Genomic DNA, 23,481 nt, shown 5'->3' on the forward strand with positions numbered 1-23,481 from the left:
TTTAGCTTGTTATCTATTACTATTCCCAAATCCCTTTCCTCCTGTATTTGGCTAAGTCTTGTCCCATTTAAATAATACATTGCCTGCTTATTTTTACTTCCAAAATGTAGAACCTTGCATTTTCCCGTATTAAATCTCATTTTCCATTTACCTGCCCATACTTTTAATTTTTGAAGATCCCTTTGTAACGAAAGTTCATCCTGCTCTGACCTAATGACCTTACTTAACTTAGTATCATCTGCAAAAATAGATATGTAGCTATTTAATCCTTGCTCCAAGTCATTAATAAAATTATTAAAAAGAACAGGGCCCAATACTGATCCCTGGGGGACTCCACTGATTACAGTTGTCCAATCTGAGTATGATCCATTCACTACTACTCGTTGTTCCCTATCTTTTATCCAGTTATTTATCCATGAGCTAACATTTTCAGATATTCCCAGTCCCTTAATTCTGTGCATTAATCTCTCATTTGGCACTGTATCAAACACCTTTGCAAAATCTAAGTATATCACATCAACTGATTCCCCTTTATCTATATTTTTACTTACTTCCTTGTAGAATCTAATTAGATTAGTTTGACATGATCTATTTCTCATAAAACCATGCTGATTTAAACTCATAATCTTGTTTACACGAATATGCTCATATAATCCCTAATAATCCCTTTCTAATATCTTCCCCACTATTGATGTCAGACTAACTGGTCTATAGCTTCCTGGATCATCCCTGCTTCCTTTTTTGAAGAGTGGCACCACATCAGCTTTACATCAATACTGGGGTACAATGCCTGAGGATAATGAATCTTGAAAAATTAAGAGTAGAGGTTTGTCTATAACAGTACTAAATTCCTGTAACACCCTTGGGTGTATTCCACACTCAGCAATTTGTGGTGAAGAAATAAACATAAAAATGACTATTGTAAAAGTGAAAGTAGGAGCTATAGGTTGGGCACTACAGGGTGTAGCTGGACAGCATGTTACTATTAAATTTATAGAACCATTTTAATATACATAAAATATTATTTATATTATGCAGTATATTTTATTATAAATTATTATATATAACGTTTAATATGTCACATTATACTTTTCTCAGAGTCAATATTAAGCTGATTGTTTCAGAACATTTATTTACTTTAGTTACCATTATATTCACAATATCCCAGTGTCTGTTGTGCTCCCAGTCAGCATAATTATATCACAAACAGCTTACTTAATTAAATACTCTGCATGAACGGACTGCTGCCAAATGGTGTGTAATAATGAGAAATGGGTTAAGCATGTAATCTAGAAAAATGGTTGTTAGCAAAACACAGAGCATGTTGTTTTCTTTCAAAGTAGTCAATAATACAATTTAAATAGACTTTATTTTAAAACCATATACAAATTAAAGGTACATTTTAGTAAATGCAAAAATTGGTCATTTTAGATCCAGCAATGAAATACATTGTATTTTAAAAAGTATGCCATTTAAAGGGACATTCAACTGCTGTGCATAGCTACAAAAGACTAGTAACTACTCACTATCACCTAAATTACAAGTTTTGCGTTCGGGTTTTAATGCTGAAAAAAATTGTAATTTCAGCTTTAAAACAGCACTGCAGCCATTACAAGTCTTGTCGGTATAGCTGTACCGCAAACCTTTTAGCCTGTAACGCAACTTCAGTCCCGCACTCAAAAAAATTACGTTTGTTCATGGTACTTCCATTACAAGTTTTGCTGTGAGGCTAAAAAGCTTGCATTCCAGCCTATACCGACAAGATCCGTCTCGCAATCTGAGAGCAGTAGTTATGAGTTTTACGCTACAAAACTGTTACATATAACTCATAACTAAACTGTCACAAAGTACACTAAACACCCATAAACTACCTATTTACCCCTAAACCATGGCCCTCCCGCATTGCAAATACTATAATAATGTTATTAACCCCAATCTGCTACTCGCGACATCGCCGCCACTAATAAAATTTATTAACCCCTATTCCGCAGCTCCCCAAATCGCCGCCACTATACTAAAGTTATTAACCCATTAAACCGCTGCCCTCCCGCATCACAAACACTATTGAAATATTATTAACCCCTAATCTGCCGTCTGCCCACTTCGCCCCCACTATACTAAAGTTATTAACCCTTAATTACGCAGCCACTAAAATAAACCTATTAACCCCTAAACTAAAAGCCCCCCACAACGAAATATACTAAATAAACCTATTAACCCCTAAACTGGAAGCCCCCCACATCGCAATAAACTAATTGAAACTAGTAACCCCTAAACCTAACGCCCCCTAACTTTATATTAAAATTACAATTTCCCTATCTTAAATTAAATTAAATTAAAACTTACCTGTCAAATTAAAAAACTAAGTTTAAACTAACAATTAAACTAATATAACTATTAAACTAAAATTAAGCTATCAATTAAATAAACTATATTACACATTAAAAAAATCCTAACACTAGGATTTTTTAAACAGCCAATAGGATTTTAGTAGCTCTCATCCTATTGGCTGTTTTGAATTTCAAAAATCAAATCAGCCAAAGGAAATACAAGGGACGCCATTTTGAATCGCGTACCTTGCATTGATGAAGATTTAGTGTACGGCGGTGACCGTATGAAGAGGATGCTCCACGCCGGATGTCTAAAGGATAGACCCGCTCCGCGCAGCCAGGATGAAGATAGAAGATGCCGTCTGCATGTTGATAGAAGAGGCCATCTGGATGAAGACTTCTCACTGCCTGGATGAGGACTTTGCCGCCTGGATGAAGATAGAAGGGGCCACCTGGATAAAGACTTCTCGCCGCTTGGATGAGGATTTTGTCGCTTGGATGAAGATCTTTCAAGCGGGACTTCAAAAATTGTAAGTGGATCTACGGGGGTTAGTAATAGGGTTTTTTAAGGGTTTTTGGGTGTTTTTTTTTTTAGTTTAGGGTTTGGGCTTTTCGTAAAACAAGCTAAATGCCCTTTTAAGGGCAATGCAAAAGAGCGAAATGCCCTTTTAAGGGCAATGCCCATACAAGTGCCCTTTTTAGGGCGATAGGTAGCTTTGGTTTTTTATTTTTTCTTATTTTGTGGGTTTGGGGGGTGGGGGTTTATAATGTTAGTGGGTCTTTGTATTTTTTTTTTCTGGTAAAAAAGCTGTTTAACTTAGGTCAATGCCCTACAAAAGGCCCTTTTAAGGGCTATTGGTAGTTTATTCTAGATTAGGTTTTTTTTTTTTTTTTTTTTTTTAAATGGGTATAAGAATAGGAATAATTTTTATTATTTTTGATAATTTGTTTGTTATTTTGTGTAATGTATTTTTTTCGTTTTGGGGTGGGTTTTTATTTTTAGATTAGGGCTTGGGCATTTCATAAAAGGGCAGGGAAAAGAGCTAAATACCTGTTTAAGGGCATAGCCCATACAAATGACCTTTTCAGGGCAATGGGTTGGGTAAATTAGGTTTAACTTTATTTTTATTTTGTGGGTTGGGGGGTTGTATAATGTTATGGGGTGTTTGTTTTGTAGCAAAAGAGCTGTTAACTTTAGGGCAATGCCCTACAAAAGGCCCTTTTAAGGGCCCACAAAATGCCCTTTTAAGGGCCCTTGGTAGTTTATTCTAGATTAGGGTTTTTTATTTTGGGGTGGGTATTTTTTTTTTAAAGGGTATTAGAATAGGAATAATTTTTATTGTTTTAGATAATTTCGTTTGTTATTTTTTGTAATGGTAGGTTTTTTAATTTTTTGTAATGTTAGTTTTTAGTGTAAGGCAGCTTAGGTTTTATTTCACAGGTAAGTTTGTATTTATTTTAACTAGGTAGTTAGTAAATAAATAGTTAATAACTATTTAGTAACTAGTCTATCTAGTTAAAATAAATACTATTAGTTATATTGTAGCTATCTTAGGTTTTATTTCACAGGTAAGTATGTATTTAGTTTTAAAAAGGAATTATTTAATTAATAATAGTTACTTTATTTTAGCTCTATTTTAATTATGTTAAAGTTAGGGGGTGTTAGGGTTACGTTAGGGTTAGGTTTAGGGTTACGTTATGGTTAGGTTTAGGGGTTAATATATTTTAATTTAGATTGTTGCGATGTGGGGGGCTGGCAGTTTAGGGGTTAATAGATTTATTTAGTGGTAGTGATGTGGGAGTCCAGAGGTTTAGGGTTAAATAACTTTTTTTTAGTGGCGGCGATGTCAGGGAGCGGCAGAATAGGGGTTAATAGATTTATTATAGTGTGGGTGATGTTGGGGTGCAGGGGAATAGGGGTTAATAACTTTAGTATAGTGGCAGCGATATCGGGAGCTGCAGATTAGGGGTTAATAGATTTATTTAGGTGACGGCGATATTGTGAGTGGCCGATTAGGGGTTAATAACATTATGTAGGTGTCGGCGATGTCGGGGGCAGCAGATTAGGGGTGTTTAGACTCAGGGTTTATGTTAGAGTGTTAGGTTTAAAAAAAAAATTTTTCCCCGTAGACATCAATGGGGCTGCGTTACGGAGCTTTTCATTCCGCGATCGCAGGTGTTAGGCTTTTCTCTGACCCGCTCTCCCCATTGATGTCTATGGGGAAAGCATGCATGAGCATGTCAAAACAGCGCTTGACTTGTGTGCGGTATGGAACTTAAAACCAGCATATTGCACGCACAAGCCGGCTGTTTCAAAACTTGTAATGACTGCACTATAGAGGGTTAAATAATGCAACTTTTGTTGCGTTCGTTAATTTCCCTATAGCGCGCATAACTTGTAATCTAACGGTATGCTATTGCATTTTATACAGTTCCTGCAGCTCTTTTCAAATAAATTTTCCTGTTTTAATTGTTTAAAGGTGCCAGATACTGAAGCTCCGCCTCTTTTTACTGGTCGCCCCCATCTTGGAGTTTAGGTATTCTCATAGCCAGTAACAGAAGCAGTGCACACATCAATAATATTGGCCTTTTTTTTTTACAGCAGTATCATTTGCTTGTAGTTGGCGTACAGGATACATCACAAGACATTCAGATTTTTGCATTTTTTTACACAGTTTTACAGTTACACAAAATGTTTTTTTTTTAAAAGCAGCTGCAAAATGTAAAGCTCCTGCTTTGTATCATGCAACCTAACCGGAAGCACTATATACAGCTGTCATACAGTTGACAACCTCATTGATATTTTAATGCACACTGCTTCTGTCACAGTATGTGAGAATACCTGATCTTCAAGATGGCGGCGCCTAGTATGAAGAGGCGGAGCTTCGGTACTGGCACATTTAAGCTATTAAAATAGGAAAACGATTTGAAAAGAGCTACAGGAACAGGATAATGTCTTACTGATATTAGACACAGAGGGCGAGATTACATATGTGGCTTAAGTTTCAGTGTAACTGCTGAAACCCACGTCGCTCATAAGTTCATCGGGTGAATCACATAAACCGTGCCACTAGATGATATACTGCTGTAAGTCGAACAAACTGGCGAGGTTCAGAAATGTGCGTAAATACACATTTTTGGCGTTGCCAGTGACTTACGCCAGTATTTCATATTGCTGTACATAAGTAAAAGAAAAAAAAAGTTCACATGTAAAAATCTAAATCAGCTAAAAAAAATTAAACCGACACGTCAAAACGCCATTCATAACCCCTAATCCGTCATCCCCCAACATCGCATCTACTAATAAAAGTTATTAACCCCTAATCTGCCATCCCCCCACATTGCATCACTAATAAAATGTATTAACTCCTAAACATCCACCCCCCACAACGCAAACCACTATATAAACCTATTAACCCCTAAACCGATAACCCCCAACAATGAAAACTACTATTCAAACATATTAATCTCTAAACCGCCATCCCCCAACAACCCAAACACCTAATTAACCTATTAACCCCTAAACCGCCAACCCCATAACATAAACTAACAAAATAACCTATTAACCCCTAAACCGCCAACCCCCCACAAGGCAAACTACCTAATTAACTATTAACTCCTAAACCACCAACCCCCACGATGCAAACTACCTAATTAAACTATTAATCCCTAAACCGCCAACCCCCCACAACGCAAAGTATTAACCTAATAACTAAGCCCCCTAACCTAACACCCCTAACCTAACCCCAATTAAAATACACTTACATAAAATAAAAAAATACTAACTACATTAAAAAATAAAAAACAATTACAAAAATTAAAAAAAAACTAAAAAAAACTAACATTACTCATAATAAAAAAACCTACCTTTACACAAAATAAAAAAAATACCTTTCTAGAAAACTGTATTCTTGACATACTTGCCATTTCTTGTTACTGCACATGCGTTATTTTGTATATCTTTTCGGCAGGTTAATATTCTTTCCTTGGCAAATTCATTGTATGTTTCTTTGCTATGCACTTTGCTATTGTGGCTTGTAACTGACATGAATACCTGCTTCCATTGTGTAACGTCATGTATTATTTTATCTCATCTACTAAAATCTCAATAAAAAAATGTATGGTTTTTAAAAAACAAAACAAAAAAAAACCACCCTTACACAAAATAAAAAAAAAAAAAAAAATTAACATTACAGAAAATAACTAAAAAATTATCCAAATTAAAAAAAAGTTATTCCTATTCTAATACCCCCAGTAAAACAAAAAATCCCCCCAAAATAAAAAAAAACCCTAATCTAACAATAAACTACCAATAGCCCTTAAAAGGACCTTTTGTATGGCATTGCCCTAAAGTTAACAGCTCTTTTGCCCTTGAGAAAAACAAAGTACCCCCTAACATTACAACCCCCTACCCACCCAATGCCCCACAATAAAAAAACCTAGCTACCCATTGCCTCGAAAAGGACATGCAACACGCTTAGATCTGGATTTGCACAGACCTTAGTGTGTTGCACTAACATCCAGTTTTACTGAATGCAAATGCAGCAAACCTTTTGAAATATTAGAGCAACAAATAATAAAGAAAGCAACTTATAGAGATAACACGCACATACAACACATATAATTATTTACTATTGTTACTTAAACTAAAACAAAAACATATGATGAGGGAAGTAATATTCTTGTTACCACATCTCTGCATCTAGCTTCATCAGGCTAACTTCATGGTGGGGTGGCATACTTAGGTACAGAACACTTTACCTGGCACATTTCATCATCACATATTTTCTTCCCTGTGACCCTCACAATTATGCACTTTATTTGGCACTTCCCCTGTGACAAACTTTAAATCAGTATTTCTCAGCTCCAATCCTCAAATGTCACTAAATGGCCCGATTTTAAGTGCATTAGCAGCTGATTAGGCCAGACAGTGAAATACAATTTGGGATGTAAGGGTGCTTGAGGGTTGAGCTGAAAAGCATTGATTTCTGTAATATATTGGAAAAAAAAAAGGCAAGCGGTAGAGTAACCCTTGCCAATGTGCCACAGGTGGATGTAACATAGGTTGAGAAATATGACATTTCTAAAAAAAATTGGTATAAAGCACCACCAGTGACATGTTGCCTGACATATGCAAGAAACCTGGTTATCCTGTTTCTGATTATGTCACATTGCCCTGTATATGTACTGTATATATAATGGTGTGGCCAATGGAACTTTACCACTCTCTGCCAAATATAAACCAACACATGTCTGAGATTCCTCATTTGAAAGAGGAGAATCACATATTTAAAACAATACATAACCTTAAAGGGATATGAAACCCACATTTTTTCTTTCATGACTCAGACAGATCAGGCAATTTTAAGCAACTTTCTAATTTACTCCTATTATCAATTTATTTTGTTCTCTTGGTATGCTTTATTGAATGAGCAGCAATGCACTACTGGTTTCTAACTGAACACATGGGTGAGCCAATATATATATATATATATATGCAGCAACCAATCAGCAGCTAGAACCTAGTTTCTTTGCTGCTCCTGAGCATTCCTAGATACATATTTCAGCAAAGGATAACAGGAGAAGGAAGCAAATTAAATAATAGAAGTAAATTGGAAAGCTGTTTAAAATTGTATTCTCTATCTGAATCATGAAATAATTTTTTTGGGTTTCATGTCCCTTTAATGATAGTAATAGGAATGCAAGAGTATTTGTGATTATGAAATTGGTCCACTAGGAATTTCATAAAATGTATTGATATTATGGGCAAAACATTTTATCTATTATTTATTTATTGACCTCCTAAAAATGTTATTTGGGCTTTTTTTTTATTGCAAAACACAACCACAGAAATAAATTGTTATAGTATAGTAGTTTATAGCATAGTAATTTACAACATACAGAATGTTTTACAAAGTGATAATGTTGTGGCACCCCAGCACCTGATTGGTTGTACTGTTAGAAGTTTGATCATGATAATATTGCATGTTGAAATACGTTATGACAAAGTTTACACTGTATACAAACCAAAAATAACACATTTTCTTTTATTTCCACAGAAAATATTCAATTGCTTGTTTCTTTCTTTAATTTAAAATTGAAATTTGACCTGATCATTTTCACAAGATTTAGAACCTTTTCATTTCCTATATTTGTACGTGATAATGGCAGTGCTTAAAGTAACATTTAGTAAGAACAGACGTGGAAAACTAGCTCAAATTCTTTGGATCCTCAACTGGATCTCTGTGGTGACCGGACTCATTATTTTCAGCCTGGGCCTTTTTTTAAAGATAGAAATCAAGAAGCGGAGTGAGCTGATGATAAGTGGTGACATTCACACTGTTCCAAACATGCTTATAGCAGTAGGCACCATTGCATGTGTCATAAACTTCTTTGGAGGAAAGATCTGCTACGACTGCTCAGATGCCAACAAATTCTCCCGGTGGAAACTGTTTATGTTGCCCTACATCATATGCACCTTCTTCTTCACCTTCTGTGTCTTTGCAGGAGCAATTATGTGCTACACTATGCGAAATGAGCTTGAGTCAGCCTTGTACCGTGGACTTAAAGATGCCTTGAAATTTTACAAGGATACTGATATCCCAGGACGTTGCTTCTTAAAGTCTACAATAGACCTATTGCAGATTGAATTCCAGTGTTGTGGGAACAATGGTTTTAGGGATTGGTTTGAGATTCAGTGGATATCTGCTCGTTACCTTGATATGAGTTCCAAGGAAATAATTGAGTAAGTAATTTTGGGAAAAAGATCTTTAGGATTTTAGATCAACTCAACCATTCTGATTAAGCCAGTAATATGCAATATCTGTTATACTAGTCATAAAATACTTATGGCCTATTGAACAAAAACTTGCCTTCATGGGGGGAAATCACACAAAATCTTTGTAACTTTTTTAGACCTTATTTTGTATATAGAAGTCTGTCTTTCACATACAGAAACCTTGCCACGATGTTAGGCGAGCGTATTGGTGCCGGCGAATGCAACAAAGTTGATGGCTTGATAGATATCCCCCTATACATTTTATAACAAAATATCTGGATGTTGTCATTCAGATTGTGTGATAAAGGGCCAAGTGTATTTAATCCAACTGTGTTTCAGCAAGCATACCATTAAAACCAATGCCTAATTTACTTAATGTTAAGTAATTAAAATGTTTAAATCTATGAGTAGTTTAATCTCACATTAGATTCCCCTTGTTTTATAATAAGTAACCCTAGATGTATTATTCATGAGAAGGCATCTTCCAATCTGATGTTTCAATAAATACCATTATTTCCTAAACTACAAAGCCCTCAACAAACATTTGAGTGTATCCCCATACATGATAGCTGAGAGGAGCAAGAGAAGTGATATTATAGAATCAGTTATGCATATTAAGGGAATTAATACATATGAGGCTGAGAGCAACATAATCTTAAATTGTAGGGTAGGAGTCTAGTAGTAACATGCAGAAACACTTACAGACAATATGGTTGATGCTTTATAGGTCTACATATGACTGACCCAAGAGATTTCTGCTGAATAGGTCCAAGTATCAGATGACAGCCTAAAGGTCTATATCATATCTCAAAATCCTACGCTCATGTCACATTACATCACCATTAAAGACCATACAATACATGTCAATAACATACATTCAGATCCCTCCAACACAAACATCCTTGCCCTTAATTACAGTTTTACCCTGCACATCTAAAAGCTTTGGAAGCCCAAGTGAGTAACAAGATGGTGCTTTAATATGCAAACCTCTTAAAGATTGATTTTCAAGAGAAAATAAAATATCTAAGATATATAATAATAATTTTATTTGATCCAAGCTATGTGGTATTTGATTGTTGACAACCTATTGTCCCCAGTGCAGGAAAGCAGATTTCATGCCTCTTTGTTTTTAAATTAACTTTATTTTTTTCCTAGTTATAAACCTAGCAAAGCAGAGCAGATGACAGAGAAGAGCCACAACCCATTTATTTTCTTTTCCAGCCATGATGGTTCAAATACATCAAACCAGATCCCATTCCAGACTCTTAATTTTAATCAGTTATAATGGATTGAGCACATCAAAACATTGTAGATCCATACGCCAAACCCTTTTATAAACCCCTTACAACTGACTCACTTTTACAGATGTAACAATATATCCTATTAGGCCATTTAAAGAAATCCCATTTCTGAAAAGTTTTTAAATACATCTCCTAGAATAGGGTTCTTCAATCCACGGGTCCTGACTCATTACTGTGTCACAAGCAGGGTCGCCATCAGGTTGTGAAAGTGGTCACTGGAGTTAGATAGGACAAACTGCTGAGGTATCAGCTATATTTGTGTAGATGGCGGACTGTTTGGTAGGAGAGTATGTTTGTGTTATGAAATGCTTATATCTCTAGCAAGCACTCAGGAAGAAAAACAACCCAAAGTTCTCTGCTCATTTTTTTCAAGTGGTCTTTTTTACAAGGGCTGCCATATCAGGCTGCAAATTTTCTCATATGTGTGAAAATATGATGCAGATTAAAGTGAATATGCTTGAAAATACCTATTTTAAATATAGCACTAATCCAATCTCTATCGTGTTATGCATATATAGGGGCATATTTAACAAAGTGCGAGCAGTCATGATACGATGTAGTGTATCATGTCCGCTGCACATCGATAAATGCCGACAGCTTGTGCTATACCTCCCCCTGCAGATTTGTGGCTGCTAGCAGGGGATGTCAATCAACCCGATCGTATTCAATCGGTTTGATTTCTGTCCGCCGTCTCCGAGCAGGCGGACAAGTTATGGAGCAGCGGTCTTTAAACAAGGGGCATCTTGATAATTGGGCCCCATTGTCTATATGAATAGACCAGTAGTTCTTAAATGGTGCACTGCAGCACACTAGTGGACGGCAAGAGGTGTCTAGGTGCACCTCGTACATAAGCATACATATATTGCTGCTTATGTATGATCAAGGATAGAAATCGGGAGGGGGGTTTAGCCCTTGTATTGTAATGTAGGAGTCTCTTCTACACATTCAGAGCTCTGCATAGTGAGATAAATAGCTCTCAAGCAAAAACTGGAATTTCTAAATTTCTTTCAGGGCCTGCCCTTGCCGTACTGTCAGATCTTAGTTCATCATGCAGGGAACTTTCATCAGGCCCTTGAGGGACAAAGGTCTGTAGGAGGAAGGAGCCAGTAGAAATCACATCCCTGTATATCAAACAAAAAACTCTAATTAGGTTCAGTAAATACTGTATTTATCAGCTGGTTGTGATCACATTAGCCATTCACAGTCAGACACCAGCAAATGATGGTTATGAATTAAAATAATACAGGGACAGAAAGTGATAAATTCCTATGTAGTTAATGAAAACGTTTTCTGTGCCTTATGTAGTGAAAAGGTTAAAGGGATATTCAGATCAGAACATTTCAGTTTGATTTGCAGGATTTTTGGAATAAAAAAAATTAAATTAAGAGCCATCAACGCTTTAGGGATATTTGTCCACAACAGCCATAGTTTCCGCGCACATTATCTGTTGTCTACTGCACATCATGCAAGCACAATACACATCACCATCTACACACTCTGCCACATCACCATCTACACACTCTGCAGTGAAAGCATTAAGTTTGGGACAGTACATTACTGTCCACTTTATCCTTGTTATCTTCTCAAGATCTTTCAATTGTATCTGTATTCTTACCAGTTAGCTAACACTTACATTTTTCTTTTACAGCCGTTTCAAAAGCAATGTGGATGGGAAATTTTTATTAGATGGTGTCCCATTTAGCTGCTGCAACCCCAGTTCTCCTCGTCCCTGTATTCAGTATCAGATCACCAACAATACTGCTCACTACAATTATGACTACCAGACAGAAGAGCTGAACATCTGGCTTCGTGGCTGTAGGGAGGCCCTTCTAGAGTATTATGACCACCTTATGGAGTCTATTGGCCTCACTGTTCTGCTCGTTTGGCTCTTTGAAGTAAGTGTCTACATTATATCTAGTATGTTTATTTTCATTCACAGAGTATGACCTAGTAAACAAAGGGCTAGATCACAAGTGGCGTGCTATTGTTGCACGTGTATTACAAGTTGAAAGTAAACGAGTTTGCTCGAGCGCAGTGGAGACCTAGCATAAAGAGTTTAAAAAGTGCACCAAACACAACATATACATTAAAATAAAGTGTTATACTCACATATACACTATCTATCTGATAAAAATAGTTATAGAAATATTAATAACATTTTTTTATAAGGGTTAAAAAGTATATGGTATATGACAAGATGTTTGAATGAAAAGGGCTATAATGTGTGTGTATATATACATACATATATATATATATATATATATATACACACACATATATGTGTATATACATAGATAAAGAAACACACACACACACACACACACACATATATATATATATATATATATATATATAATTTGGAGTCCATTCCACTTAAATACATTAAAACACACACACACACACATATGTATATATATATATATATATATATATATATATATATATATATATATATATATATATATATATATAAATAATTTGGAGTCCATTCCACTTAAATACATTAAAACAAAAAAAAATTGTTTTCCTTCAATTTTAACATGTTATATGTTTTACTGTGCATTTATTGTAAATAATTTACATTCCAATGTTATTCAACTAGTAGAAAACGTTTTTTGTATTTTTAAATTTACATTCCTATATATATCTGTATACTTATATAGATATATAGGTATAGATATATTTAAAAATATATATATTTATATAGAAATATATATTTAAAAATAAAAATAACTTTTTTTTAAGTGAAGAACATTGTAATGTAAATATGCATAACTACCTTCAAGTTTAGCGCTGTACGTCTAATGCTAATGCAGTGTTGGTGCACTAGCTATAAGTGTTAGTTGTTTTTTTTTAAGCATGCTCCATTAAAGTCTATGGGCAGAAGAAGTTAACATGGTTGCCATATCTGAAGTCCTGAAGTTAGTGCGCATCGGGTTTTGCTTGCACGCAATTAACTTTCAACGTGTAATAAAAGTTTACTTCTAGTGCACCACTTTTAATCTGACCTAATGTATCTTATTTCCCGTAAGTATGGTCAATAAACATTTAAATACATAAGAACATAAGAACAATAGATGATAGTTGTACAAGATCTTTATAAGTGCAACTGAATTTTATAATTTAACAATTACATTGGGAGCGATTTAATAGTCTTTAAGTTTGTACACAAATCTAACGGTCTTAATAATTATATATGCACTGGAATAGTAGACATAATACAAGGGATTTTTTAAATTTGCCAGTTATAGACTTGGAGGAATCTGTTGCAAGATCAGCTAGACACAGGTATATTCTTGAATCCCTGCAAGGGCCGTCCCTTAAAGGGCCATAATACCCAAATGTTTAAACACTTGAAAGTGATGCAGCATAGCTGTAAAAAGCGGACTAGAAAATATCACCTGAACATCTCTATGTAAAAAAGAAAGATATTTTACCTCAAATGTTCCTCAGTAGCCACCTCCCATTGTAAAGGATTTCTAAGCAGCATATTAGTGTGTCTGTCCTGGGACAGCTGAAAGGATGAGCCTTGTGAACTCTCATATTATTTCACCAATCAGGTAAAGGAAGGTTACTATGAAATCTCATGAGAGTTAAGTCAAATCTCATGAGATCACAGTAAGAGTTCATGACCTCAGCACTGCTGATGCTGATTGGCTGCTGTTCATTTCTTCATTTTTTTTTTTTTTTACCTGCAGCTGGGAGCAGGTGAAGTATAACTTTTTACACAGAACTTACTCTGCTGAGCTGAGGAGATTGTAAGGTAAAATATCTTCCTTTTTTACATAGAGATGCTCAGGTGATATTTTCCTGTCAGCTTTTTACAGTTATACTGCATCAGTTTCCAGTGATTTAGCATATGAGTATTATGTCCCTTTAAGTAAATGGTTAAGGAACCAACTCAAAATGAGGCTGTACTAGATTTAATACTCACAAACCGTCGTATAGTATCAGATGTGTCTGTGGGTCCAGTAATCATCAATCTGTATGGTTTAGTAGGTACTGTGCAACTACACTAATACAAAAGTTTTAGATCTTAGAAAGCCTGGTTTGTTTCATACATTGTCTTTAAAAGAGCAAAGTCTAATTACGGGAGCATAAGAACAGTAATATTTGACGGGTGCCATTTTAGGTGTAAGTGTACATTATATTATGCATGTTTGTAAAACTAAAAGAAAAAATAAGCCAATATGGTTATTTAGAGAAATAGCACATGCTGTAAGGATAAAAAAAAAAGGTAACATAAAAATTGCAAACTCAGTCAGATGAGTAAATGAAAATATTGAGACTCCAACAAAAAACTAATTAATTAGCAAGGTTAAACATTGTGTAGATATCACAGTCAGTGAAAATGGGGAGAAAACATTAGCAAAATGAGAAAAACTAAATCAGGGGTAGTAGTAAGACTCAAAACAGTTGTCAGTAGAATAGTAACCCTTTTAACCCCTTAAGGACCGCTGAATTATCAAATGGCAGGCGGACATGAATCGCTGTAGCGAATTATGTCCACTCGACATCGCTAAATGCCGGCAGCATACGCTGTCGGCATTTAACATTGCACAAGCATGTCTTGTGAAATGCTTGTGAAATGCCGCCCCCTGCACATTTGCAGCCAATCGGCCGCTAGCAGGGGGTGTCAATCATCCTGATTATATCTTAAGGTCGCTGCTTCTTAACCCCTTAAGGACAAGGCCATTTTTCAATTTCTTTCCTTTAAGGACCAGGGCTATTTTTACATTTCTGCGGTGTTTGTGTTTAGCTGTAATTTTCCTCTTACTCATTTACTTTACCCACACATATTATATACCGTTTTTCTCGCCATTAAATGGACTTTCTAAAGATACCATTATTTTCATCATATCTTCTAATATACCATAAAAAATTATAAAATATGAGAAAAAAATTGAAAAAAACACACTTTTTCTAACTTTGACCCCCAAAATATGTTACACATCTACAACCACCAAAAAACACCCATGCTAAATAGTTTCTAAATTTTGTCCTGAGTTTAGAAATACTCAATGTTTACATGTTCTTTGCTTTTTTTGCAAGTTATAGGGCAATAAGTACAAGTAGCACTTTGCTATTTCCAAACCACTTTTTTTTCAATATTAGCGCTAGTTACATTGGGACACTGATATCTTTCAGGAATCCCTGAATATCCCTTGACATGTATATATTTTTTTTAGAAGACATCCCAAAGTATTGATCTATGCCCATTTTGGTATATTTCGTGCCACCCATTTCCCCGCCAAATGAGATCAAATAAAAAAAAAAGTTCACTTTTTCACAATTTTTTTCACAAACTTTAGGTTTCTCACTGAAATTATTTGCAAACATATTGTGCAATTATGGCATAAATGGCTGTAAATGCTTCTCTGGGATCCTCTTTGTTCAGAAATAGCAGACATATATGGTTTTGGCGTTGCTTTTTGGTAATTAGAAGGCCGCTAAATGCCACTGCGCACCACACGAGTATTATGCCCAGCAGTGAAGGGGTTAATTAGGGAGCATGTAGGGAGCTTCTATGGTTAATTTTAGCTTTAGTGTAGTGTAGTAGACAACCCCAAGTATTGATCTAGGCCCATATTGGTGTATTTCATGCCACCATTTCACCGCCAAATGGGATCAAATAAAAAAAAAACGTTACATTTTTCACAATTTTAGGTTTCTCACTGAAATTATTTACAAACAGCTTGTGCAATTATGGCACAAATGGTTGTAAAAGCTTCTCTGGGATCCCCATTGTTCAGAAATAACAGAAATATATGGCTTTGGCGTTGCTTTTTGGTAACTAGAAGACCGCTAAATACCGCTGCGCATCACACGTGTATTATGTCTAGCAGTGAAGGGGTTAATTAGGTAGCTTGTAGGGAGCTTCAGGGTTAATTTAATGTAGACATCAGCCTCCCACCTGACAAATCACACCCCCTGATCCCTCCCAATCAGCTCTCTTCCCTCCCCCACCCCACAATTGTCCCCGCCATCTTAAGTACTGGCAGAAAGTCTGCCAGTACTAAAATAAAAGGTATTTAAATAAAAAAAACAGTTTTTTTAGCATATTTACATATGCCGATTGTAGGATCCCCCCTTAGGTCCAACCTCCCTGATCCCCCCCCAAACAGCTCTCTAACCCTCCCCCTCTACCTTATTGGTAGCCATCTTGGGTACTGGCAGCTGTCTGCCAGTACCCAGTTTACTAAAAAAAAAAAAATGTTTTTATTTTATTCATTTTTTCTGTAGTGTAACTTCCCCCCCAAGACCAACCCCCACCCCCTCCCAGATCCCTTAGATGCTTTTTTTTAAAAATTAATTTTACCCCACTTTTATTAAAAACATTTTCTGTAGTGTAGCCGTTCCCACCCCGTGCATGCGCCCGCCCCCGTGCGCACGCCCGGCTGTCCCGCCCACTCCACGTCATAGCTCACATTGATGGCCGCCCACCCGCCTCCCACTGCAGCTCCCATCCACCAACGATACCGGCCATCGATGTCCGGTGCAGAGAGGGCCACAGAGTGGCTCTCTCTGCATCGGATGGCCAAGGGATGTTATTGCAGGATGCCTCGATATCGAGGCATCACTGCAATAACCGGAAAGCGGCTGGAAGCGATCAGGATCACTTCCAGCCGCTTTAAACCCCTAATGTCATAATGTGTGCGACGTACCCTGTACGACATACGTCCTTAAGGGGTTAACTTATGTTTCCCCCTAAGACTTCCCCAAAAGACCAGAGTATTTTTAGCATTTTTGCCATCACTACATTTAAACAGAATTAGATTATTTATTTTTTTAATTTACCTATCAAAACTTTATATTTTTTTTAGTAGACAACCCAAAGTATTGATCTATGCCCATTGTGGTATATTTCATGCCCCCATTTCACCACCAAATGCGATCAAATAAAAAAAAAACGTTAACGTTTTCACAAACTTTAGGTTTCTTGCTGAAATTATTTATAAACAGCTTGTGCAATCATGGCACAAATAATTGTAAATGCTTCTCTGGGATCCCTTTTGTTAAAAAATGGCAGACATATATGGCTTTGCCATTGCTTTTTGGTTAATAAAAGGCCACTAATTGCAGCTGCGCACCACACTTTTATTATTCCTAGCAGTGAATGGGTTAATCAGGTAGCTTGTAAGGTTCATTTTAGCTTTAGTGTATAGATTACCCTCCCACCTGACACTTCCCACCCCCTGATCCCTACCTGATCCGTCTCAAACAGCTCTCTTCCCTCCCCCACCCCCCCAATAGTCAACCCCATCTTAAGTACTGGCAAAAAGTCTGCCAGAATACAGTTTTACACCCTTTTTTTATTGTTTTTATTTTTATTTTTTTCACTGTAGGATTACCATCTTACCTTCCCACCTCCCTGAGATCCCTCCCAAAAAGCTCTCTAACCCTCCCCCTCTAAAGGATTTCTGCCATTCTAGGTACTGGCAGCTGTCTGCCAGTACCCAGTTTGCTATATTTTTTATTTTCTTTTATTAAAAAAACAAACAAACATTTTTTTTTCTGTATTGTAGCTGCATGGTACAGCGCTGGTCATTAAGGGGTTAAAAGACATAATTGACAGATTGTTTTTCCTTGGTATAGACTCAAAAAAGATGAAGTGGGTAGAATGCTAGCTTAAAGGGACAGTCTGCCATAGAATTGATATTGTTTTAAAAGATAGATAATCCCTTTATTACCCATTCCCCAGGTTTGCATAACCAACACAGTTATATTAATATACTTTTTACTTCTGTGATTACCTTGTATCTAAGAACCTTCTTCCAGCCCCCTGATCACATGACTGTGACTATTTATGATCTATTGTCTTAAATTTAGCAATGTTATATGCTAAATCTTAAATAACCCCCTGTGCCTGAACACAGTGTTATCTATATAGCCCACGTGTACTTTCTGTCTCTTTGTGTTGAAAAGAGATTTAAAAAGCATGTGATAAGAGGCCGCCCTCAAAGGCTTAGAAATTAGCATATGAGCCTACCTAGGTTTAGTTTAAACTAAGAATACCAAGAGAAAAAAGCAAATTTGATGATAAAAGTAAATTGGAAAGTTAATTAAAATTAAAAGTCCTATCTGAATAATGAAAGTGTAATTTATACTAGACTGTCCCTTTAAGGATAAACAGCAGCATGTTTTAATAAATTGAGTGCATTCCAGCAGAGGGGGCAGTTACTAGTGGTGTTCCTAAGGGGTTACTTCTAAGCCTATAAGTAGGGTGACCATGTTGTCGCTTTAAAAAGGGATACATATGAAAAATACATATGTCAGGGCTGTTTAAAGAAATGCTTTAAATAATGTTTCATTATAAGAACCCTGACATATGTATTTTGCATATGTGTCCCTTTTTAAAGCGGCAATATGGTCACCCTACCTATAAGTGATATTAGCTAAGGACTCCAGATGATATTTTTCACATAAATAGCAAAACCGGAACAAGGGGTCATGATCTTAAGGTGAATGGTAGTTTCTTCCAGAGTAATTTGCAGAAGCACTTCTCCACACAGAAAGTGGTTGACCTTTCATTAGAGGTGATAAAGACAAACACTGTTGGGACTTTAAGAATGCCTGGGATACGTATAAGACTATGCTACAAACTAATTAAGTTTACACTTTATAGACCATGTGGGCAGATTTGTTGGTTCTTATCTGCTGTAAAAATCTATGTTTCTTTGTTAGGTTATAGTAATGTATGGATGGATATTTGTTTTATAGACAATGTGGGAAGAGTCGTTGGTTCCTATCTGCTGTAAAAATCTATGTTTCTTCGTTAGGTTATAGTAATGTATGGATGGATATTTGGATCATAACTATAAGTATGAACTAACAAAATTACTCATCTCCCTGGTTATAGCTATCAGTGCTGACCGGAGTGCGCTACCTGCAGACTGCAATGGAAAATGTTTTGCTTCTGGGAGACCCTGAGAGTGCTTCTGATGGTTGGTTACTGGAAAATAGTTGCATGGAAACAGCAAAGCACAACTTACAGATAATTAAGAATATTGGCAAAGTCAACCAAATCTCCACATTGTCTGAAAAATCGGACCCAAATGTACACATTCCAACAGCAGATTATGGTCCTGATAATGTACCCCCTAATTCCATTCCAACTGTAAGCTAAATATATATATATATATATATATAGGTTGTGTAGGCCAAGAATATTGCCAAGTGTAATTAAAAAAAGACATTCAAACTTTTTGCACTGAGAAGAAATTTTGACTTTTGATGTAACTTATTTTTAGTGCAGTGTGAAATATATCTTTAGAGGCCATCTGATAAACAAATGGAAGCAACTAATACCTGTGCTTCCAAAATGTTATCTTCATCTAGAACTACAGGGGTTTCAATAGAAAACCGGGCCGAAAACTCTAGCGGGTATCTGGGCCCCACAGCAAGATCTGGCATTACTCCAACTGCAGCATGTAGGGCCCCTCGGTGTGCCCCCCTGTAAAACAGTGCTCACAGTGCAAGGCAAGTGTATGGATTTGCCTTTGCAATATGGTGGCAGGGTTTCCAATATGGCTGCCACAGTGTTGCTGTACAAAATAATTCCCAAACCATATTTGTAAAGATGGAAGAAAAAAAAAAAGGCTGTTGGTATCCTCTGGCACAGACTTATCAAGGGGAAAAGTTGACTAGCATTTATAGAAGAGCTGCTCTTCGTTCTCTTATGTGGCTGCCAGCTTAGCTTCTGCTGATTGCAAACAGCCTGAAAACGCACTGTTAAAATGGGGCCCCACTACAGTGAAATGTTCAGTTATGCCCCTGCATGAGACCGTAATACAAGCTAAAGACTGAATGCATAATCTTTAGTTTTGAACAGAAGAATTTGCAAATCAAACGCCACTGTTAATGGAATTATGTAAAAGGAAGTCTGTGTGTATCAAGTAATCATTTTTCTTGTTTGAGGACAAAAAGTTGAAAAAAGAAGCTTGAAGGGACACTAAATACTTTTTTTTTTTTAAATATGTGTATATCAGCAATAAAGCACTGCACTGCAAAATATCTGCATACAAAATTAATGTTTTAAAAACATTTTACAATTGCGTTCTTTTAAATTCAAAGATGTACCCACTGAACCAGAACAAAAACATGCATTTCCAGAGTTACATTACATGAAAGATGGGCAAAATAATAAATGGAAGCATATTACATTTCTTTTTACATTACACATTATTAAATCATTTACGGCAAACTAAATTGTTTAATATACTTTTACAACTAGATATAAAACAAGCTTACATACCCTTTTTCCCCAACATACTGTATAATGGATATATAATATATGGTTATATAATTTTAAATTGTGCAGAATATTTAAAATATGTCTTCACACTAGGACAAGTCAAAAATTCCTCAAGGCAATAATTAAAAAATCAAGAACAGACAACAAACTCTTGACCATGGCTGTAGATCTTTGAAGTGATGGGTAATAGAGTGAAATTCCTTATCAATGTATTTTTAAAATAAGGAAAGAATCTAGTTTTAATATTCATGTCGATCTACAACAAACAAATTAAACACAATAGATTTAAGACTATAGATACTATAGGATTTATTTTTGTCTAAAGCTCTACTAATGGTGGTAGATTTACCAAGTGCCGCCCTAATGCCGACAGCATACGCTGTTGGCATTTAATATTGCACAAGAATTTCTAGTAAAATGCTTGTTCAATGCCGCCCCCTGCTCATTGGCGGCCAATCGGTCATGAAATCACTCATCTGCAATCCACTAATCATTGCTTCCCCCCAGGGTTGTGACATTTGTGCAAAGGGACTGAACGTCTTGGGGGGAAATAACGATTAGTATATTGCAGATGAATCATCTGTCAATCAACTGAGGATTATGGCGGGCAGAGTAATGGCGCTTATGGTTCTGGAATTAAAATGTAAATATCTAAGAAGATAAGGATAAATTAGCGATGAAATTAGCGTGAAAATTAGCGTGAATGAAAGTCTCACTCATTTTTTAAATGATATCCTATGACTTGAGCGAGTACGCTCAAGTTTACCTTCACTTTAAGTAAAGGTAAAAAAAAGGAATTTATTCGGTATGCATTAAAAATTTAAACTAGATACAAACTAGAATGTATCAATTTGAAAATGTTTCACAATATAAAGTTCCAAATTTGTTATAAATACAACTTTACCACTGGTATGTATTCAGAGTTATATACAGTCCAGTTACAATTGCAATTTCGATGTGTAGTTATTGTTGCAAAAAAACAGACACAAACACAAAAGCAAGTCTCCTATGTTTGAAATGTATATTACGTCAGTGCAGAGCGTATCAATTCAACTATGTCAGAACATACAGGTCCCTAACCAATCTTCGAAAAAGCGCCAGTTGGCCGTGAAACACGTCAGTTGACGTAACAATTGCACTGTCTCTTCAATGTGAGTTTGTATCTACTTTTAATTTTGAATGCATAGTGAATAAATTCCTTTTTTTACCTCAACTTAAAGTGAATGTAAACTTTCATTAATTAGTGCCCGGTTTTTAAATATACTATTAAAAACAGGGGCACTTTCAGGTTTACATTGCACCGTATTTTACAAATACTTACCTTATACTTCTTCAAAGCTGGAACAGCATCCCCCGCATGCAGGTCCTCTGTAAATACGTCACCAATGACGAAACCGGCTTCTTCCAATCATGGCAGGGCCCCACGAGATGGACTCTCTGGGGGGGGAAGCTGTGTTTGGAGGAAGCCGGTTTCGTCATTGGTGACGTATTTACAGAGGACCTGCAGGTGGGGGATGCCGATCCGGCTTTGAAGAAGTAAAAGGTAAGTATTTGTAAAAATACGGTGCAATGTAAACTTTCATCAATGAAAGTGCCCCTGTTTTTAATAGTATTTTTAAAAAACCGGGCACTAATTGATGAAAATTTACATTCACTTTAAGGCTTGTGCATAGTGTATCATGTGTTAACAAGGATAATCTGACTTCCTTGGTGGAGATCTCCTATTTCTTTATTCACTGTGGACCACAGACCTGCAGACCACGAGAGGTAGAGACTTCTGCAAACATGGTGTTCCGAAATTGGCGTTACAAGACTCTACATCTACATTTCTAGAACCCGCTACTTATCTCTGTCTTATATATATATATATATATATATATATATATATATACAGTATCTCACAAAAGTGAGTACACCCCTCACATTCTCACTGAAGAAATGATACTGAAGGAATGATACTTTGCTACAATGTAAAATAGTGAGTGTACAGCGTGTATAACAGTGTAAATTTGCTGTTCACTCAAAATAACTCAACACACAGCCATTAATGTCTAAACCATTGGCAACAAAAGTGATTACACCCCTAAGTGGAAATGTCCAAATTTGGCCCAAAGTGTCAATATTTTGTGTGGCCACCATTATTTTCCAGCACTGCCTTAACCCTCTTGGGCATGGAGTTCACCAGAGCTTCACAGGTTGCCACTGGAGTCCTCTTCCACTCCCCCATGACAACATCACAGAGCTGGTGGATGTTAGAGACCTTGGGCTCCCCCACCTTCCATTTGAGGATGCCCCATATATGCTCAATAGGGTTTAGGTCTGGAGACATGCTTGGCCAGTCCATCACCTTTACCCTAAGCTTCTTTAGCAAGACAGTGGTTGTCTTTGGGGTCGTTATCATGTTGGAATACTGCCCTGTGGCCCAGTCTTCAAAGGGAAGGGATCATGCTCTGCTTCAATATGTTACAGTACATGTTGGAATTCATGGTTCCCTCAATGAACTGCAGGCCCAGACTATGACACTCCCACCACCATGCTTGACTGTAGGCAAGACACACTTGTCTTTGTACTCCTCACCTGGTTGCCGCCAAACACGCTTGACACCATATGAACCATATAAGTTTATCTTGGTCTCATCGGACCACAGGACATGGTTCCAGTAATTAATGTCCTTAGTCTGCTTGTCTTCAGCAAACTGTTTGCAGGCTTTCTTGTGTATCATCTTTAGAAGAGGCTTCCTTCTGGGACAATAGCCATGCAGACTAATTTGATGCAGTGTGCGACGTAAGGTCTGAGCACTGACAGGCTGACCCCCCC

The 23,481-nt window shown here is 36.5% G+C and overlaps 1 protein-coding gene across 1 annotated transcript; it reads left to right on the forward strand.

Annotated features, from left to right (window-relative positions):
- The first annotated feature begins 8,494 nt into the window (after positions 1–8,494).
- On the forward strand, positions 8,495–19,536 carry LOC128636698 (photoreceptor outer segment membrane glycoprotein 2-like). The gene is made up of 3 exons (XM_053689687.1): positions 8,495–9,075; positions 12,058–12,304; positions 19,270–19,536. The coding sequence occupies exons 1-3, from the start codon at positions 8,495–8,497 to the stop codon at positions 19,534–19,536; spliced, it is 1,095 nt and encodes a 364-aa protein (XP_053545662.1).
- Positions 19,537–23,481: the final 3,945 nt, after the last annotated feature.

Source organism: Bombina bombina, chromosome 1 (genome assembly GCF_027579735.1).
Source record: "Bombina bombina isolate aBomBom1 chromosome 1, aBomBom1.pri, whole genome shotgun sequence".
NCBI classification, from domain to species: domain Eukaryota; kingdom Metazoa; phylum Chordata; class Amphibia; order Anura; family Bombinatoridae; genus Bombina; species Bombina bombina.